At 46.6% G+C, this 18630-nt stretch overlaps 1 protein-coding gene across 2 annotated transcripts in view; it reads left to right on the plus strand.

Moving 5' to 3' along the window:
- Positions 1–18385, plus strand: part of LOC144600033 (lymphoid enhancer-binding factor 1-like) — a 182697-nt gene extending 164312 nt beyond the window's left edge. Inside the window, exons 9-11 of one of the 2 annotated variants that reach the window (XM_078411374.1) lie at positions 4424–4496; positions 5299–5371; positions 18294–18385. In XM_078411374.1, the coding sequence (XP_078267500.1) occupies positions 4424–4496; positions 5299–5341 (116 nt within the window). In that variant the 3' untranslated portion in view covers positions 5342–5371; positions 18294–18385. The remainder of the gene's footprint in view (positions 1–4423; positions 4497–5298; positions 5372–18293) is intronic. The other variant, XM_078411376.1, reaches the window with a different exon arrangement.
- Positions 18386–18630: the final 245 nt, after the last annotated feature.

The following is an 18630-nucleotide window of genomic DNA, read 5'->3' on the forward strand; positions in this document are numbered from 1 at the left end:
TCGGGTCGAGACTATCAGGCTGGAAGAAGCATCTCAACCTGAAGCAGTCTGAAGAAGGGTCTCGACCTGAAACGTCACCTATTCCTTCTCTCCAGAGATGCTGCCTGACCCGTTGAGTTGCTCCAGCGTTTTGTGTCTATCTTCCTCAGCATGTTCCACCCAGGCATCAACCTCGATTGTCTTCACAAAACTACCAACTATCAAACCTTCCTTGTTATCTGAGGAGGCAGAAAATGGCTGTGGCTCTGTGCGCTGTTTCTCACCACAATTATATATTGTGTTGGGATTTGTACAATAGGTCAGGATATCTTAGAACAAATGGTACTAATGCCTGACAAATGGACAGTGCTTATCTATCATGTTTTCCTGACACTGTTCGATGCAGTATCTTTAAATGCATTGTATACTGAAGATAGACACAAAAAGCTGGAGTAACTCAGCGGGACAGGCAGCATCTCTGGAGAGAAGGAACGGTGGTGTTTCGGGTCGAGACCCTTCTTCAGACTGGTTAGGGCTAAGGGAAACGAGAGATAAAGAACAATGAATGAAATATAGGCAGAAAAGTAACGATGATAATGCAAACAGGCCATTGTTTGGAGAAACAAAATGCACATGCTGGTTTAAATCGAAGGTAGACACAAAATGCTGGAGTAACTCAGCGGGGTCAGGCAGCATCTCAGGAGAGAAGGAATGGGTGACGTTTCGGGTCGAGACCCTTCTTCAGACTGATGTCAGGTGAGGGGGCAGGACAAAGATAGGATGTAGTCGGAGACAGGAAGACTAGTAGGAGAACTGGGAAGGGGGAGGGGATAGAGAGGGGAAGCAGGGGGACTACCTGAAGTGGGAGAGGTCAATGTTCATACCGCTGGGGTGTAAACTGAAAATGAGAAGCTAGTACGACTTGGGTGGGGGAGGGATAGAGAGAGAGGGAATGCTGGGGCTACCTGAAGTGAGAGAAATCAAGTCTCGTGCCACTGGGCTGTAAGCTGCCCAAGCGAAATATGAGATGCTGTTCCTCCACTTTGCATTTAGCCTCAATCTGACAATGGAGGAGACCGAGGGCAGAAAGGTCTGTGTGGGACTGGGAAGGAGAATTAAAGTGTCCAGCAACCGGGAGATCAGTTTGGTTCAGGCGGGCTGAGCGAAGGTTTTCCGCGAAACGATCGCCCAGTCTGCGTTTGGTCTCGCCGTCGTGTAAGAGTTCACATCTTGACCAGCGGATATAGTAGATGAGGTTGGAGGAGGTGCAAGTGAACCTCTGCCTAACATGAAAGGACTGTCAGAGTCCCTGGACAGAGTCGAGGGAGGAGGTATACGGACAGGTGTTGCATCTTCTGCGGTTGCAGGGGAAGGTATTGTGTATAATCTAGCTTTAGATGAGTTCAGATGCACTGTTAAAAGCAGTTTTGTTTGATAGTGGATCCAGATGTGCCTGGTGGTGTTAGGGGAACGTTATACGAGAGCTTCGGCTGAAATATTTATTTCCAGAACAACTAATGTATTATAATGTCTTTTGAAACTAATTTTTCAGATCAAAATGCTAATTTGAAAAAGAGGGGGAACGGGAGGGCGGCGTTTCGGGTCGAGACCCTTCCTCTCGGACTGAAGAAGAAACGAATTAAAATTACCTATGTACTGTGCAATGCTAGTCCATTTTGCGTAGTGTTAGCCCAGTTCCAGTCATGTACGCAGAAAGACACACACGTTTAGAAACGACACGGTGGCGCAGCGGTAGAGTTGCTGCCTTTCAGCAACAGAGACTCGGGTTCAATCCTGACTACGGGTGCTGTCTGTACGGAGTTTGTACGTTCTCCCCGTGACCAGCGTGGATTTTTTTCCGGGAGCTCTGGTTTCCTCCCACACTCCAAAGACGGGCAGGTTTGTAGGCTGATCGGCTTCGGTAAAAATTGTAAATTGTCCCTAGTGTCTAGGATAGTATGAGTGTACGGGGTGATCGCTGGTCAGCACGGGCTCAGTGAGCCGAAGGGCCTTTCTCCGTGCTGTACCCGTAATCTAAACTAAAGCAAACTGAACGCACGAACACACACACAGACATACACATGCACACAAAGGTATCACAAAAAGCTGGAGTAACTCAGCGGGTCAGGCAGCATCTCAGGAGGTATTTATTCACAAAATGCTGGAGTAACTCAGCGGGTCAGGCAGCATCTCAGGAGAGAAGGAATGGGTGACGTTTCGGGTCGAGACGCTTCTTCACATACACACACCATTTCAGGGTAATCAGTTGCACATTACAAGAGGCAGCAAGCATACAAAGATAGGCACAAGCACAAAGCTAATTGACAATCAGAGAGACATGCATAGATTCATAGAAACAGATGTTCAGATCCGTGAACAGGAAGGCATATAAATATTCAAACCAGAAGGACAAAAGCAGAAACTGCTGGTATTACTCGATAGGTTAGACAGAATTTGTAGAGGGAGAGAGAGGGAGAGAGAGTTGGATGGTCTTTCATCAGAAATGTATGTGCGCTTAACAAGAGGCGGATGAAGAAAGTCAGTCCTGATTTAAATTCTAATTGCATGAAGCCCTGGTTTTAATAAAGAAAATACAGTCATGGAAGTTTAAAAAAAAAGGAAAAAATCATTCACACATTTCAAGCTACCTTTCAATCTGATATTACATAACTCTCCACAAATCATTTAGATGGCCAGGAATTGATGAATGCAGAAGATGGCACTTCAAAACAGTGAAGCAGTCAGGTTTAGCTTCTTTGGTGTTTGTGGTTTGGCTCCTGGTGCTGTTTTATTTTTAGTCTCCCAGGCATTTCCATTTACATGACTGGGGCTGCATGTGGAAATTTTCCACTCAGGGTGAACTGCATGTGCATACTTTCCTTTCATTCCACCAATGTTATGTAAGACGCTGAATAGCAAGGCCGTCAAAGGACACGGGGAGAAGGCAGGAGGATGGGGATGAGAGGGAAAGATAGATCAGCCACGATTGAATGGCGGAGTAGACTTGATGGGCCGAATGGCTCCTATAATTCTGTTCCTATAACTTAGTTTAGTTTCATTTAGTTTAGTACCAAAGTACGGTGATAGGCTTTGTGGTTGCATGCTGTCCAGTTAATGGAAAGACCACTCATGATTACAATCAAAGACGCAGCAGTAGAGCTGATGTCCTACAGCTCCAGAGACCCAGGTTCAATCCTGACCTCGGGTGCTGTCTGTACGGAGTTTGTACGTTCTCCCCGTGACCGTATGGGTTTTCCCCGGGTGCTCCGGTTTCCTCCCACACTCCAAAGACGTGCAGGTTTGTAGGTTAATTGGCTTTGGTAAAATTGTAAATTGTCCCCGGAGTGTGTAGGATAGTGCAAGTGTACGGGTTGATCGCTGGTCAGCGTAGACTCAGTCAGTGTGTTAAATTAAGTCAGTCCGCAGTGGACAGATACAGGATAAAGACACTAAATTTTAGTGCAAGGTAACGTCCAGTAAAGTTTGATTTAGTGCAAGGGTAGGCCGTGACTGAATTGGTGATAGGTCTTGCTTATGGTCTTGAATCTCCTAGTAAGTGTTAGCATGGGTGGATATATGTTTTCAGCAGGCAACATCGAGTTGGACTTCACCGCTGGTCATTGCAGGTAATCGGGGTTTGAGTTTAGTTTGGAGATACAGTGTGGGAGCAAACCCTTTGGGGCCCACTGAGTCCGAGCCGACCAGCGATCCCCACACACTAACACTATCCTACACACAGGAGGGACAATTTACAATTATACCAAGCCAATTAATCTACAAACCTGACAATACATGATTACAATCGAGCCATTTACAATGTCTTGTATGATAAGGGAATAAATGATCAATTATATCAATGATATCATTATTGAATAAATGATATCAATTATATTTACAATTCCCTTATCATATAATTCCCTTATATGACAAGGGAATGACGTTTAGTGCAAGGCAAAGCCAGCAAGGTCCAATCAAGGATAGTCCGAGGGTCACTGATGAGGTAGGCTCGGAAGGATTGAAAAACTAGCCAGGTTAATTTCACTTTTCTTGTGACCTGCTTCAGCTTCTAATCGTAGCTTTGCTTCCCGCCACTTCTTGTTTTTGCAAACATGTCGACGTTTTTATTTTGCTTTTGCCCTCTTTTAAAAAAAATAAAAATCTCATTCTGCAAAACTTCTTTTGTTTGTTTAATTCAGCGCCTCTTCCTGTGTTGAAAAGGCACACGTGCCGCGCTCCTCGGTAAAGTTAGTGTTCGGCTTTCTAAAACACGCCTTCAGATTGACTCCTCGTAGCGTCAAATAACTTTTGTCTGTGAAATTGATTGTAACAGTTGCTATAACACCTATTGCTTTTCTCTGCTCTCCTTTTCCTCACGCCTCCTCTGCTCATCCTGGCCACGTATTTTGCTTTTTTTTTTGCTTCTTCTCTTTTGTTGTTTGTTCAGATCCAAGCTCACCTAAGAAATGCCGGGCACGCTTTGGCCTTGACCAACGGACAGACTGGTGTGACCCCTGCAGGTGTGTATCTGTAGCCTAAGCCCTCTGCACCAGGTCGCCTCGATGGTCGGACTTGCAGCTGCCAAAAGTGTGCAAACAGCTGGCCACTTAACCGCCTTTCCCACCACCCTCCTCCGCGCTGGCCAGAGTTGGTTGGCCTGGGGTCGTGGGAACGACGTAGGAAGGAACTGCAGATGCTGGTTTACTCCGAGGACGGGGCACCAAACGCCGCAGTGACTCAGCGGGGCAGGCAGGCAGGCAGGCAGGCAGGCATCTCTGGAGAGGTTCGGGTCGAGACCCTCCTCTCGGTCCGACGTTTCTTCTTCAGTCAGAGGAGGAAGGGTCTCGACCCGAAACGCCGCCCCCCCGTTCCTTCTCTCCGGAGATGCTGCCTGTCCCGCTGCGTTACTCCAGCACTCGTGTGCCTAATCTTGTGAGGAAATGACACGAAGCTCGCACATCCACAAACACAGTCACGCCACACTTCAGAGCCTCATCCTCAACCCAGAGCCGCAAACTGCAGTGTCACGGAAGCGGGATTTGTCACAGTGATAGGAAGCTTCTGAAGGACAGAGTCTCTCAGGCAGTAAGAATCTTGATGGTCTGTGTTTGTGTGTGCAATCTGAATCAGCCGCCAACAAGTGAAAGACAGCAAGGCGGTCGGTCTCTCTCAACCCACATTTCCTCTTCTGGTTGAGTATTCTGTGTGGAGGGAGCCTGGTGTCGTTTTTTTGCAGCACAGCAGCATTACAGACTAACTCCATTCTTTTATATAACAAACCATGTTCCTCCATTGTTGTTTTTGTTTACTTCACACTAACAGATACAAACACCACAATGATGTGCCGTCCATTGTTCGAGCTTGATCTTCAATAGATGCGGTCCCTCTCCTACAGGTACCCATAATTACTCTACCTTTAACCTGCTTGTGTTTTTTTTTTTCTTAATTACCAACATTTTTGACCAAGCTTTTCTTACCCGTTCAAGCGAGAGGCTTCCTGAGAGGAGGTCAAGTGACAAAGTGCTGGAGTAACTCAGCGGGTCAGGCGGCAGGCAGCATCCCTGGACAACCCGGGATGGACTATGTTTCGTGTCGGGACCCTTCTTCAGATTGATTGTAATAGGGGAGGGGACAAAGCCTGGCAAGTCATGGGTATTTAGACACAAAATGCTGGAGTAATTCAATGGGTCGCATATGTAGGAAGGAACTGCAGATGCCGGTTTTCATCGAAGATGGACACAAAATGCAGGAGTAACTCATTGGGTCAGGCAGCATCTCTGGAGAGAAGGAATGGGTGATGTTTCTTCAGACTGGGCCAGGGGAGAGGGAGATCAGAGATATGGAAGGGAAAAAAGAGTGTGTAATGGGCGGCACGGTGGCGCAGCGGTAGAGTTGCTGCTTTACAGCGAATGCAGCGCCGGAGACTCAGGTTCGATCCTGACTACGGGTGCTGCACTGTAAGGAGTTTGTACGTTCTCCCCGTGACCTGCGTGGGTTTTCTCCGAGATCTTCGGTTTCCTCCCACACTCCAAAGACGTACGGGTATGTAGGTTAATTGGCTGGGTAAAATGTAAAAATTGTCCCTAGTGGGTGTAGGATAGTGTTAATGTACGAGGATCACTGGGCGGCACGGACTTGGAGGGCCAAAAAGGCCTGTTTCCGGCTGTGTATATATGATATGATATGATATGTGTGAAAAGGGCAGATCAAAGCAGACTATGCTCAAGGAAATGTTCATTGTTGGCTGTGAGGGGAAGGTGACGCTGAGGCATACAAACAGTAAAATTAAACAGGATCTCTGGAGGAAAAGAGTAGGTGACGTGTCGGGTAGAGACCCTTCTTCAGACGGGTGGATACAGGGAGACGGGGGTTTTGGACAAAGGTGGCAGGTGGTTTGGATAAAGGCCAGAGATGAACTGACAAAAAGTGTGACTGACATAAGGAGATAAAGTTAGAAGGGGCATGAAATGTGAAGCCAGAGGAAAGAATACAGGTGGAAGGGGATGGGAGGGGGAAGGGGAAAGGAAAAGGGAGAAATCCAGGCGAGGCACAGAGAAGAGAAGGGGGGAAAGGGTGGGGGGAGGGAAGAGGTAATTTACCTAAAATTGGAAAATTCAATGTTCACACCACTGGGCGTGAGCTACCCAAGTACATGAGAAATGTGGTATCTGGTACGTATGGTTTTGTTCAGGTGGGAGCAGGAGTTAGTGGCACCATCACACAAGTAGTGTCATGATGTTGACAACAAATTAGTGCCACCGCATGTTTTTCCATACAAACAAGCATGGAAAAAAGGAAAAAGGTTTGCCAAAAACGTCCGGATGTAAGTGATTCCCTTTAATGTCACGGTGGACAGCCCCAGCTCGGAGTCAGAAGTGGTGAGGAGATGGAAGGGAAGATGGGCCTCTGCAAGTAAAGTAACAATTCTTGCACAAGTAGGTGTGAAGTCAACGCGAGAGGCCTGTGCTCAGCACGCATAAGCTCCATGTAAAACCTAACGTCACAAAACGTTAGCATAAGCTCCATGTAAAGCCTAACGTCACAAAAGAATCGCTGCAACTACACGGAGATTGAAAGATAAATGATGACTTTTGCAAAGGTAGACACAAAATGCTGGAGTAACTCAGCGGGACAGGCGGCATCTCTGAAGAGAAGGAATGGGCGACGTTTTGGGTCGAGACTCTTCTTCGGTCTCAGGGGAGAGAGAGACAGAGATATGGAAGGGTAAGGTGTGAAAACACAGATCAAAGGGGGGACGATGATCAAGGGAATGTAGAATGGTACTTTGTTAGCCGAGGGGAAGGTGACAACGAGGCACACAATCAGGAGGGCACTGGAACTAGTCATAGAACTAGAATGGGGTAGGGACGGAGATGGAGGGAAAGCAAGGGTTACTCAAAGTTGGAGAAATCAATATTCATACCGCTGGGGTGTAAGAAAAAAAACTGCAGATGCTGGTCTAAATCGAAGGTAGACACAAAATGCAGGAGTAACTCAGCGGGTCAGGCAGCATCTCGGAGGAGATTCCGTTCCGAGATGCTGCCTGACCCGCTGAGTTACTCCAGCATTTTGTGTCTACCGCTGGGGTGTGTAAGCTACCCAAGCGAAATATGAGGTGCTGCTCCTCCAATTTGCGTGTGGCCTCACTCTTGACAGTGGAGGAGGCCCAGGACAGAAAGGCCAGTGTGGGAGTGGGAGGGGGGCTTTTGCCATGTGGATGATATTTTGATTGCTTGATACTTTATAATCACATGTGACACGTCACAGTACCATACATAAAGTATGCAGAGCGCCTTCGTAAACCTCCTCTATGTCCTTCCCATGGCAATCACATCTTTCCGTACTGAACAGAATTGTACATTACTGAGGATGTCAACCAACCTGAGTGATAAAGCCTTAGAGAGTCAATGAGTCATACATCACGGAAAAAGGCCCTCCCTTTGGCCCAACTCATCCACTCTGGCCAATACCCCATCTAAGCTTGTCCCGTTTGCACATGCTTGGTCCATATCCCTCTAAACTTTCCCTGCCCATGTATCTGCCCGAGAGCCTTTTCAGTCCTGTTATTGTACCTGCCCCTGCCGCATCCTCTTGTTCCAAATACCCACCGCCCACTGACAGAAGAAGTTGCTCCTCAAGTTCCTATTGAAAACCTTTCCCCCTCTCACCTTAAACCGATCACCTCTGGCACTTGATTCCCTTATCCTTGGTAAAAGACTCTTTTGCATTCACCCGATCTATTCCCCTCATGATTTCATGCACCACGATGAGACCATCCCTCAGCCTCCTGCCCTCCAGGGAATAATATCCTATCCTGCTCACCCTCCTCCAGTAGATCAGGGCCTCAGATCCTCCAGCTGCATTGTGTTCAATTGTAACCTCTGCTTTCATAAGTTAAAGCATATTGAAAGTACAGGCTACAATTGTACACAACTCAATGTGTACAATTGTAACCTCTGTTATCATTACATAACTAATATAGCTATTATATAGCTAATATAGTAGCTATATTAGCTATGATAAACATCAGCTATTAGCTATATTAACTGCTCTCTGGCTATTAAAGACCTGTCATAATAGCTATATTAAGAGTACAGGGAAGGTTCACCATCTGGTGAACTGGGAATGGAGGACTTTCATATGAAGAAAGACTGGATAGACTTGGCTGGAATTTAGAAGATTGAGGGGGGATCTTATAGAAACTTACAAAATTCTTAAGGGGTTGGACAGGCTAGATGCAGGAAGATTGTTCCCGATGTTGGGGAAGTCCAGAACAAGGGGTCACAGTTTAAGGATAAGGGGGAAGTCTTTTAGGACCGAGATGAGAACGTTTTTTTTCACACAGAGTGGTGAATCCGTGGAATTCTCTGCCACAGAAGGTAGTTGAGGCCAGCTCATTGGCTATATTTAAGAGGGAGTTAGATGTGGCCCTTGTGGCTAAAGGGATCAGGGGGTATGGAGAGAAGGCAGGTACGGGATACTGAGCTGGATGATCAGCCATGATCATATTGAATGGCGGTGCAGGCGCGAAGGGCCGAATGGCCTACTCCTGCACCTATTTTCTATGTTTCTATGACAGCTAATACTGTACAGCTGCCTTAATATAACTATTAAGGGTGGCACGGTGGCGCAGCGGTAGAGTTGCTGCCTTACAGCGAATGCAGCACCCGAGACCCCGGTTCGATCCCGCCTATGGGCGCTGTCTGCACGGAGTTTGTACGTTCTCCCCGTGGCCTGCGTGGGTTTTCTCCGGGATCTTCGGTTTCCTCCCACACTTCAAAGACGTACAGGTATGTCGGTTGATTGGCTAGGTAAATGTAAAAATTGTCTCTAGTGGGTGTAGGATAGTGTTAATGTGCGGGGATCGCTGGTCGGCGCAGACCCGGTGGGCCGAATGGGCCTGTCTCTAGACTAAACTAAATTACAAACTAAGCTGGGCTATTAAAGACCTGTCCTGTGACCATAAAGAATCAGTGGACATCTGTTGTTCCTTTGTTTCTCGGAAGCTGTGACTCCATGAATCCCGTAGTGTAGTGCCCTTCCACTTATGTATTCTTCTACCTTGTTCCATCTCTCTAAATACATTACTTCCATTGGTCATGAGGTAACCTTGTACACCTTCCTAGAGTAAAGACACAAAAAAAAGCTGGAGTAACTCAGCGGGACAGGCAGCATCTCTGGAGGGAAGGAACGGGTGACGTTTCGGGTCGAGACCCTTCTCCAGACTCGATCTGAAACGTCACCCATTCCTTCTCTCCAGAGATGCTGCCTGACCCGCCGAGTTACTCCAGCACTTTGTGTCCATCTTTGGTATTAACCAGCATCTGCAATTCCTTCTGTCGCAAGAGTTGATAATAATTGCAAGTGAGATTCTTCTCACTTCTTTACCCAGGGTGACTTGAATGTGGACCAGTTGCGGTGACCAGGATTATATGCTCGATAGCTAAGTGAGGAGGGAAAGGTAATGTTGATGACTGAAGTAAAGAGGGATTGGAGGAGGTGTAAAAAGTGCATTGAGACTCCCGCTGGGCTGATGCTTTAATACTGTGCTGTCATACTTTGTAGTGTTTTGTAATGCACGATTGTCAGTGCAGCACTGACACACTGGTCATTCCCTCTTCTCTGCTCTCCTGATGGCCAGAAGATGGCAAAGCTTGACAGCACGTACCGCCAGATTCAAGCTTCTTCCCCACTGCCAACATTTGAAAGGACCTCCCTGTTGCTCAGGATGTAGTCCCAATCTCCCAACAATGGACCATTGTGGGCCCCACTTTCCCTTGACCGGCCTTTCTGGCCCTGATTTGTTCTTTTCATACCTTTCGTTCTTTGTACCTTGTCATTCCTCTGGTTTCTCTCTCCCCTGACTGTCAGACTGAAGAAGGGTCTTGACCCGAAACGTCACCCATTCCTTTTCCCCAGAGTTGCTGAGTTACTCCAGCTTTTTGTGTCTATCTTTCCAATCTCCCACTCCACCTTGTTGCAGCCCCTGCACTTTTTTTAATCTGCACTTTCTCTGCAGCTTTCTTCTTCACTCTGTTTTGTTAAAGAAGACGTTAAACCACACCACGAGGATCGGGTAACCATGGCGATACTTTATTTAGGAGCAAAAATATAACATCCATTGGGAACAGTCAAATTAGACTATTCACTGAACAATGACTTATGTGATCTTTCATTCAGTTTTTTTTCTCTTTTAGTTTAGTTTAGTTTTAATTTAGAGATACAGCACAGAAAAACAGGACCTTTAGCCCACCAAGTCCGCACTGACCAGTGATCCCGGTACATTAACACTATCCTACACACACTAGGGGCAATCTACCAAAGCCAATTAACCTACAAACCCGTACGTCTTTGGAGTGTGGGAGGAAACCGAAGAACTCGGAGAAAACCCCTTGCGGGTCACGGGGAGAACATACAAACTCCATTCAGACAGCACCCGTGGTCAGGATCGAACACGGGTCTCTGGCGCCGTAAGGCAGCAACTCTACCGCTGCGCCACCATGCCACCACTTTAGGGATGAATTTCTGGGCATAATGGAACATGCTTATTCACTGCTCTGACTTGTACCACGAATAGTGAAGTATAGAACTGAGTGCTCCAGGATCATAGAGGCATATTTCTCAACTGCTTTAAATGGTAAAAACTGCTGTTTTGACAGACATCCCCGATTAATTACATCAATTATCCTTATCACCTAAGTAAATGGTGGGGATCCAAGGACCATCATTGTCAGAACTGAAAGAATGTTTTTCAAAATCAATCTTTTTATTGTCAAGACAAAGTCAAAGAGATTGTCATTGCAGTGCTAAACCAACCCATCAGCATTTTACAAACTGATACAATGCCAGTCCCTTCAATGTACAACTATGAAAGTTGCATTTAACATGTATTAAGAAACTGGGCGGCACGGTGGTGCAGCAGTAGAGCTACTGCCTTACAGCACCAGAGAACCCAGTTCAATAGACAGAGCTCTAGGGGCTAGTGGAATCAAGGGATATAGGGAGAAGGACGGCACAGGTTACTGATTGGAGATGATTAGCCATGATCACAATGAATGGCGGTGCTGGCTCAAAGGGCCAAATGGCCCCCTGCACCTATTTTCTATGATTCTATGAATCCTGACTACAGGTATGTAGGTTAATTGGCTTGGTATAATTGTAAATTGTCCCGAGTGTGTGTAGAATGGTGTTTGTGTGCGGGGATCGCTGGTCGGTTTGGACTCGGTGGGCCGAAGGGCCTGTTTTCACACTATGTCTAAACAAAACTAAACTAAACTAGTGCTGGAAGGTTAAGGCGGACTGAGCGAAGGTGTTGAGCAAAGCGATCGCAGAGCCTGCGTTTGGTGACCTTTCTGTCATGGGCCTCCTCCAGTGCCATAGTGAGGCCCACCAGAAATTGGAGGAACAGCACCTCATATTTCGCCTGGGCAGCTTGCAGCCCAGCGGTATGAACATTGACTTCTCCAACTTTGGATAGTTCCTCTGTCCCTCTCTTCCCCTCCCCCTTCCCAGATCTCCCACTATCTTCCTGTCTCCACCTATATCCTTCCTTTGTCCCGCCCCCCTGACATCAGTCTGAAGAAGGGTCTCGACCCGAAATGTCACCTGTTCCTTCTCTCCTGAGATGCTGCCTGACCTGCTGAGCTACTCCGGCATTTTGTGAATAAACTAAACTAGTGATCATTGGTAGGTGCGGACTTGGTAGGCCTTGGATCCTGTTTCCATGCTGCATCTCTAAACTAAACTAAATATATATATTTATGTATGTGTTTATATATATATATATATATAAATATATATACACGTACAACATACACACACATGCTCTCTATTATTCTCTTTCCACCTTTAACATGTTCTTTCCAAATGTCAAGCATTGTTAATGTTCTATTGCACTACTGATAACAGTCATAATAATTTTTGAGTGCCAAAATAATGTTTCCTAAGATTATTAGACATGATGGTGGCTAGATGTGCTGGATTGTGCACCGTGTCCATTTTATGTATAAACTTTTAACGTTTTGCAACCACTGGTAGCGAGACTGTTGGCCGTTTATTGTGCTGTCATTTCTACTGGATTTGTTGATTGTGGAAGTGCTGTATCTTAGAAAATCATTCAAGTCAAGCTTGAAGACGTTCAGTACCCTCTTAAATGTCACTGTTCATTTCAAATCTATATCTATGTGAATGTTAAACTAGTCTAGCGAGCTTCGCTGTCACATGCAGTACGATGAGGTACAGGTACACAACGAAACATCTTGCGTGTAGCAGCACCACAGGCACACCGACTCAGACAAGCACACACAACGTAAATCATACAAGACAGTGAAAAGAAAAAAGACTGCAGCAAAATCATGACATCAGTGCAAAGCACAAAGTGCTGGAGTAACTCAGTGGGTCAGGTTTAGTTTAGTTTAGTGTATTGTCACGCCTACTGAGGTACAGTGAAAAGCTTTAGTTGTGTGCGCTCCAGTCAGCAGAAAGACAAAAACATGCATCACTGGGATCAGCCAATCTTCCCTGTCCTGCCTGCAACTGGTCCAAAACGCCGCAGCGAGACTCCTGACGGGTACCCGTAAAAGGGACCACATCACCCCGATTCTGGCCTCTCTCCACTGGCTCCCTGTACGGTACAGAATCAACTTCAAGCTCCTCCTATTCACATAAACATAGCACAAAAAGTAAGGAAATTTGTGTTTGGTAGATTATTTCTTTGTTGTAACAATGCTTCTTGGCAATAAATCTTATACCGTTGGAAAGCCTGTTTATTTCCCTTTTAAATGGTGCCACATTTGTAAGGAACATGCATTTGTGGGATGAGCAGCAGAGCTGAGCATATGGGTTGCGCCCATGAAAAATTTGCCAAATCTTCTCTGCCAATGCCAAACAGCTTATCCTGCTGTTGCTATTGACTCTTGTTTTGAGCTTCTGGTACCCCCAGGTGTTGACAATCAGGTGCCTGATTGGCAGCATCTGTGAGCATGGGCCCTGCTACAGTGGTCAGTAGGTGTCTGCTCCAAGAATCGGCATGCCACGTTTGACTGATCTGGATAGGGCCCGTGCGATAGGGCAACTTCAAGAAGACGACACCCGAAGAAGACCGTTTCCTCACCCTGTCAGCACTTAGGAACCGTAGGCTGTCTTCTACAGATTTGCAGTCAAGGTTTGCAGGACGATATGGCCAACGGCTCTCTGCCCAGACAATTCGGAACAGACCACGCAGTCGATCTCCGGTCTCATAGGGCTGCCAGGAGGCCTGCCATGACTGCCCTTCACCATCAGGCCCGTTTGTGCTGGTGTCGGCAACACGTGCACTGGAACCTGAACATGTGGAGGAACGTTATGTTCAGCGATGAGTCCAGATTCTGCCTACGGCAGTTGGATCATAGGGTCAAAGTGTGGAGAAGACGCGGAGAACGCTATGCTGATTGCTGCACCGATAGAGTAACATCTTTTGGTGGAGGCAGTGTGATGGTGTGGGGCGGCATCTCCCTCACTGGAAAAACGAGGCTTGTCATCATTGGAGGCAATCTCAATGCAGAGATATCGAGATGAGATTCTGCAACCAGTGGCAATCCCATATCTCCACAGTCTGGGACCGAACTCTATCCTCCAAGATGACAATGCTCGCCCCCACAGAGCAGGGTTTCTCAGAGACTACCTCCAGAATTTGGGAGTGGAGAGGATGGAATGGCCTGCCAGCAGTCCTGACCTCAACCCCATTGAACACTTGTGGGATCAGCATGGGCGTGCTGTTCGTGCCAGAGTGACCAACACAACCACGTTGGCTGACTTGCGACAAATGCTGGTTGAAGAATGGGATGCCATCCCACAACAGTGTGTGACCAGGCTGGTGACCAGCATGAGGAGGAGGTGACAGGCTGTTGTGGCTGTGTACGGTTCTTCCACACGCTACTGAGGCTCCTGTTTATTAAATGAATAAATTGTTAAATTGCCAATATGTCTTGTTCAGACTTCAATCATCCAATCCACCAAACAACACCGAACAAGAGTCAATGGCAGAATAAGCTGTTTGGCATTGGCAAAGATTTGGCAGATTTTTCATGGGCGCAACCCACATACTCAGCTCTGCTGCTCATCCCACAAATGCATGTTCCTTACAAATGTGGCACCATTTAAAAGGGAAATAAACAGGCTTTCCAACGGTATAAGATTTATTGCCAAGAAGCATTGTTACAACAAAGAAATAATCTACCAAACACAAATTTCCTTACTTTTTGTGCTATGTTTATAAAGCCCTAAATGGACATTCCCCCCCCTACATCAAAAATCTTCTAACCCCCCTCTCTAACTCCAGGTCCCTCAGGTCGGCCGACTTGGGGCTACTCACTATCCCGCGGTCTAGGCTTAAGCTCAGGGGTGACCGCGCTTTTGCGGTTGCAGCTCCTAGACTGTGGAACAGCATCCCTCTCCCCATCAGAACTGCCCCCTCCATCGACTCCTTTAAGTCCAGGCTCAAAACCTATTTCTACTCCCTAGCGTTTGAGGCTCATTGAGGAGGCGCTGTGAACTGTTTGCGTGCTACTGTATGTTTCATTTTTTTTTTCCTTAGTACCTAATCAGATGTACAGCACTTTGGTCAACGTGGGTTGTTTTTAAATGTGCTATACAAATAAAATTGACTTGACTTGACTTGACTAGTATCTCTGGAGGACATGGACAGGTGACATTTCGAGTCAGGACTTTTCTTCAGACGCCAGCATCTGCAGTCCCTCGGGTCTTCGTTAGTGCAAAATACAATTGGAAAACAGAGCCGTGGTAGTGCATGGGGTTGTCCACAGTACTCCATTGCTGAGGTACGATTAGGCTTGTGGCAGACTGACAGACAGCATTTTATTTCACCTACTGGGAACTGAGCTCAAATCTAACCGACGTTGAAGGATGAATGTTTTCTTTCACTGATGACTACAAATCCGAGAACTGGTGGCACGGCGGTAGAACCACTGCCGCACGGCATCGGAGAGCCAGGTTCGATACTGACCTCAGGTGCTGTCTGTCTGTCTGTGTGGAGTTTGTACCTTCTCCCAGTGACTGCGTGGGCTTTCTCCAGATGCTCCGGTTTCCTCCCACCATCCAAAGACGTGCAGGTTTGTAGATTGTAGAAACAAAGAACTGTGGATATTGGTTAATACACACAACAAAAAAAACACAAAGTGCTGGAGTAACTCAGCAGGTCAGGCAGCATCTCTGGAGAACGTGGATAGATTATGTTTCTGGTCAACACCCTTCTTCAGTCTGAAATGTTCTAAATGTTCTCCAGCGATGCTGCCAGACCTGCTGAGATACTCCAGCACTTTGTGTCCTTTCAGGTTTGTAGGCTAATTGGATTCTATAAATTGCCCCTCGTTTGGAGGATGCAACAAATGAAAAACATATATACATAGAAACATAAACAATAGGTGCAGGAGTAGGCCATTCGGCCCCTCGAGCCAGCACCGACCGTCATTCAATGTGATCATGGCTGCCTTCTCCCCATACCCCTTGATTCCGCTAGCCCTATCTAACTCTCTTTTGAATGAATCCAGTGAATTGGCTCCACTGCCTTCTGTGGCAGAGAATTCCACAGATTCACAACTCTCTGGGTGAAAATCTTTTTCCTCATCTCAGTTCTAAATGGCCTATCCCTTAGTCTTAAACTGTGGCCCATGGTTCTGGACTCCCCCAACGTCGGGAACATGTTTCCTGCATCTAGCGTGTCCAATCCCTTAATATAAGATCCCTTTTCTCATCCTTCTAAATTCCAGTGAATACAAGCCCAGTCGCTCCATTCTTTCATCACATGACAGAATAACTAGTGAACGGGTGATCAATGGACAGCATGGACAGTGGGCTGAAGGGCCTGTTTCCACGCTTTATCTCTGAACTAAAATAAACTAAAATCAAAAGCACCACTGAAAGGCTTGAGTGAGATTCTTTAGATTAAGAGGAAAGTAAGCATTGAGTTAAGACTTGAATAAAAGGGACTATAATTGACCTTGAAACTAAATCAGGAGTTACGGCTGGGACCATTAATGAATGATTAAAAACTGTGTACTAGTCCACATCCTGTCAGGCAAAGGATCAGCTCATTTTGTGGAATGCAAGAAAAATAAAATCAAAAGTTAAATAAATGTTCATTTTGTAACAGTCATCAAATGCAGTCCAGTTTTAAAACTCCCCTCTACTCCCTTATGAATTACTCATTTTAAATGGTTCCGAATCCAACAGTGTTTCATGGGGGTGGCACGGTGGCGCAGCGGTAGAGTTGCTGCCTTACAGCGCCAGAGACCCGGGTTCAATCCTGACCGCGGGTGCTGTCTGTACGGAGTTTGTACGTTCTCCCCGTGACCTGCATGGGTTTTCTCCGGGATCTCCGGTTTCCTCCCACACTCCAAAGACGTATAGGTTTGTAGGTTCATCGATTCAAATTGTAGATTGCCCCTAGTTGTGTGTCGGATAGTGTTAGTGTGTGGGAATCGCTGGTTGGCGTGGACTCGGTGGGCCGAAAGGCCTGTTTCCGCGTTGCATCTCCAAAGTCTAAAGAAATCGTGCCTCTCTGGTGCTCTAAACTGCGTTTGCACCAGGGGTAGTCTAATATTAAACCAAATCCTGGCAGTTACACGAATGTGTTAAAAGTTGTAACTCTAACATGTAAGAGGAGAACGGTGGGAAGAGATATTTTACCCTGTTCCTCACACGGATTCCCAGGCATGGGAATGCCTCGTTAATCCCAGAGGCTCATTCCCTGCCAACGAAAATCTGAATGGGAAAAATTGGGATTGTGAGTCATCTCTCCATACTTTAACATCACAAACCTTAGTTACATCTAACATGTGGCGGCATGGTGGCACAGCGGTAGAACTGCTGCCTTACAACACCTGGGACCCGGGATCAATCCTGACCTTGCTGTCTGTACGGAGTTTGCACATTCTCCCTGTGACCACGTGGGCTTTCTCCGGGAGCTCTGGTTTTTCTCCCACACTCCAAAGACGTACAGGTTTGTAGGTTATTTGGCTTCTGTAAAAATTGTAAATTGTCCCTCGTGTGTGTAGGATAGTGCTGGTTGGCGCAGACTAGGTGGGCTGAAGGGCTTTGATTCCGCGCTGTATGTCTAAGTCTAAGTCTAAATCTAATGTAAGACATGGGATCAGAATCAGGCCATTCGGCCCATCGAGTCTGCTTCCCCATTCGATCATGACTGATCTATTTTTCCCTCTCAACCCCATTCTCTTGCCTTCTCCCTGAAACCTTTGACACCCTTAACATGACTGAAAGCCTGTAAGCAGATTTCCTGCCTGAATGCTGTGCAAAGAAACCCCCTATCTCTACAAGGAAACAAACTAGATTTTTTTTTTGTAAAAAAGAGAGACCGTTTAATCAAGTTTACCATTTTGCCATCGTATTGCCCCGTGGTGTTTTCAAAGCTTCATTTTCAAATGTTCCAGCTTCCTTCTTTCTTTTGTCATTATTTTAAGTTCTAAGCCACACTTCTCAGAAGTCTACTGTTGTTATGATTATTGTACCCCATTCCTTCCCCCTTGACTGGGGCTCAAGGAAGGAAATTCCCATCAGTTTAGTCTGTATGAACAGGAAGGTCATGAAAATGAAACTGACTAGCACTCCCTTGCTTTAAAACAAACGTCTTACCCGGCTGATGTTAGGAGCAGATCTGCTGGGGAAACTGAGGAAAAGCTCGCACTTTCTCCCCTGATTGACGGTTCGGTTGTGTGTCGGGTCGTGGCATTTAAGTTTCGAGACATCCCCGATGTGAATCCGCACTTTCTCTTACACATGACTCTATTTCTCGTTGTCCTCAGGAAGAAAAAGAAATGCGTTCGGTACATGCAAGGAGAAGACAGGTGCACCAGCCCAGTATCTTCAGATGGAAGTATAATGGACAGCCCTTCCTCTCCTCCTCATGCACTTCAGCAGCCTTCAGAAGAAACTTTACCGAAGCTCGCTAACGCTGCAGACTCAGCACATGGAACGCAACCTCACCCGCTCCCTTACTCCAGCCTCAGCCAGCCCCAGCCTTCCACAGACCTCCGCGGACTCCCTCTACCTTCCACCTTGGACCCTCAACAATACTGCAGTCCTTTACTCAATGACCCTCGGCAGCAGAAGGAGCCAAGATAATGGCCAACCTCTACTTTG

The sequence above is a fragment of the Rhinoraja longicauda genome, chromosome 14 (genome assembly GCF_053455715.1).
Source record: "Rhinoraja longicauda isolate Sanriku21f chromosome 14, sRhiLon1.1, whole genome shotgun sequence".
Taxonomy (NCBI): Eukaryota; Metazoa; Chordata; class Chondrichthyes; order Rajiformes; family Arhynchobatidae; genus Rhinoraja; species Rhinoraja longicauda.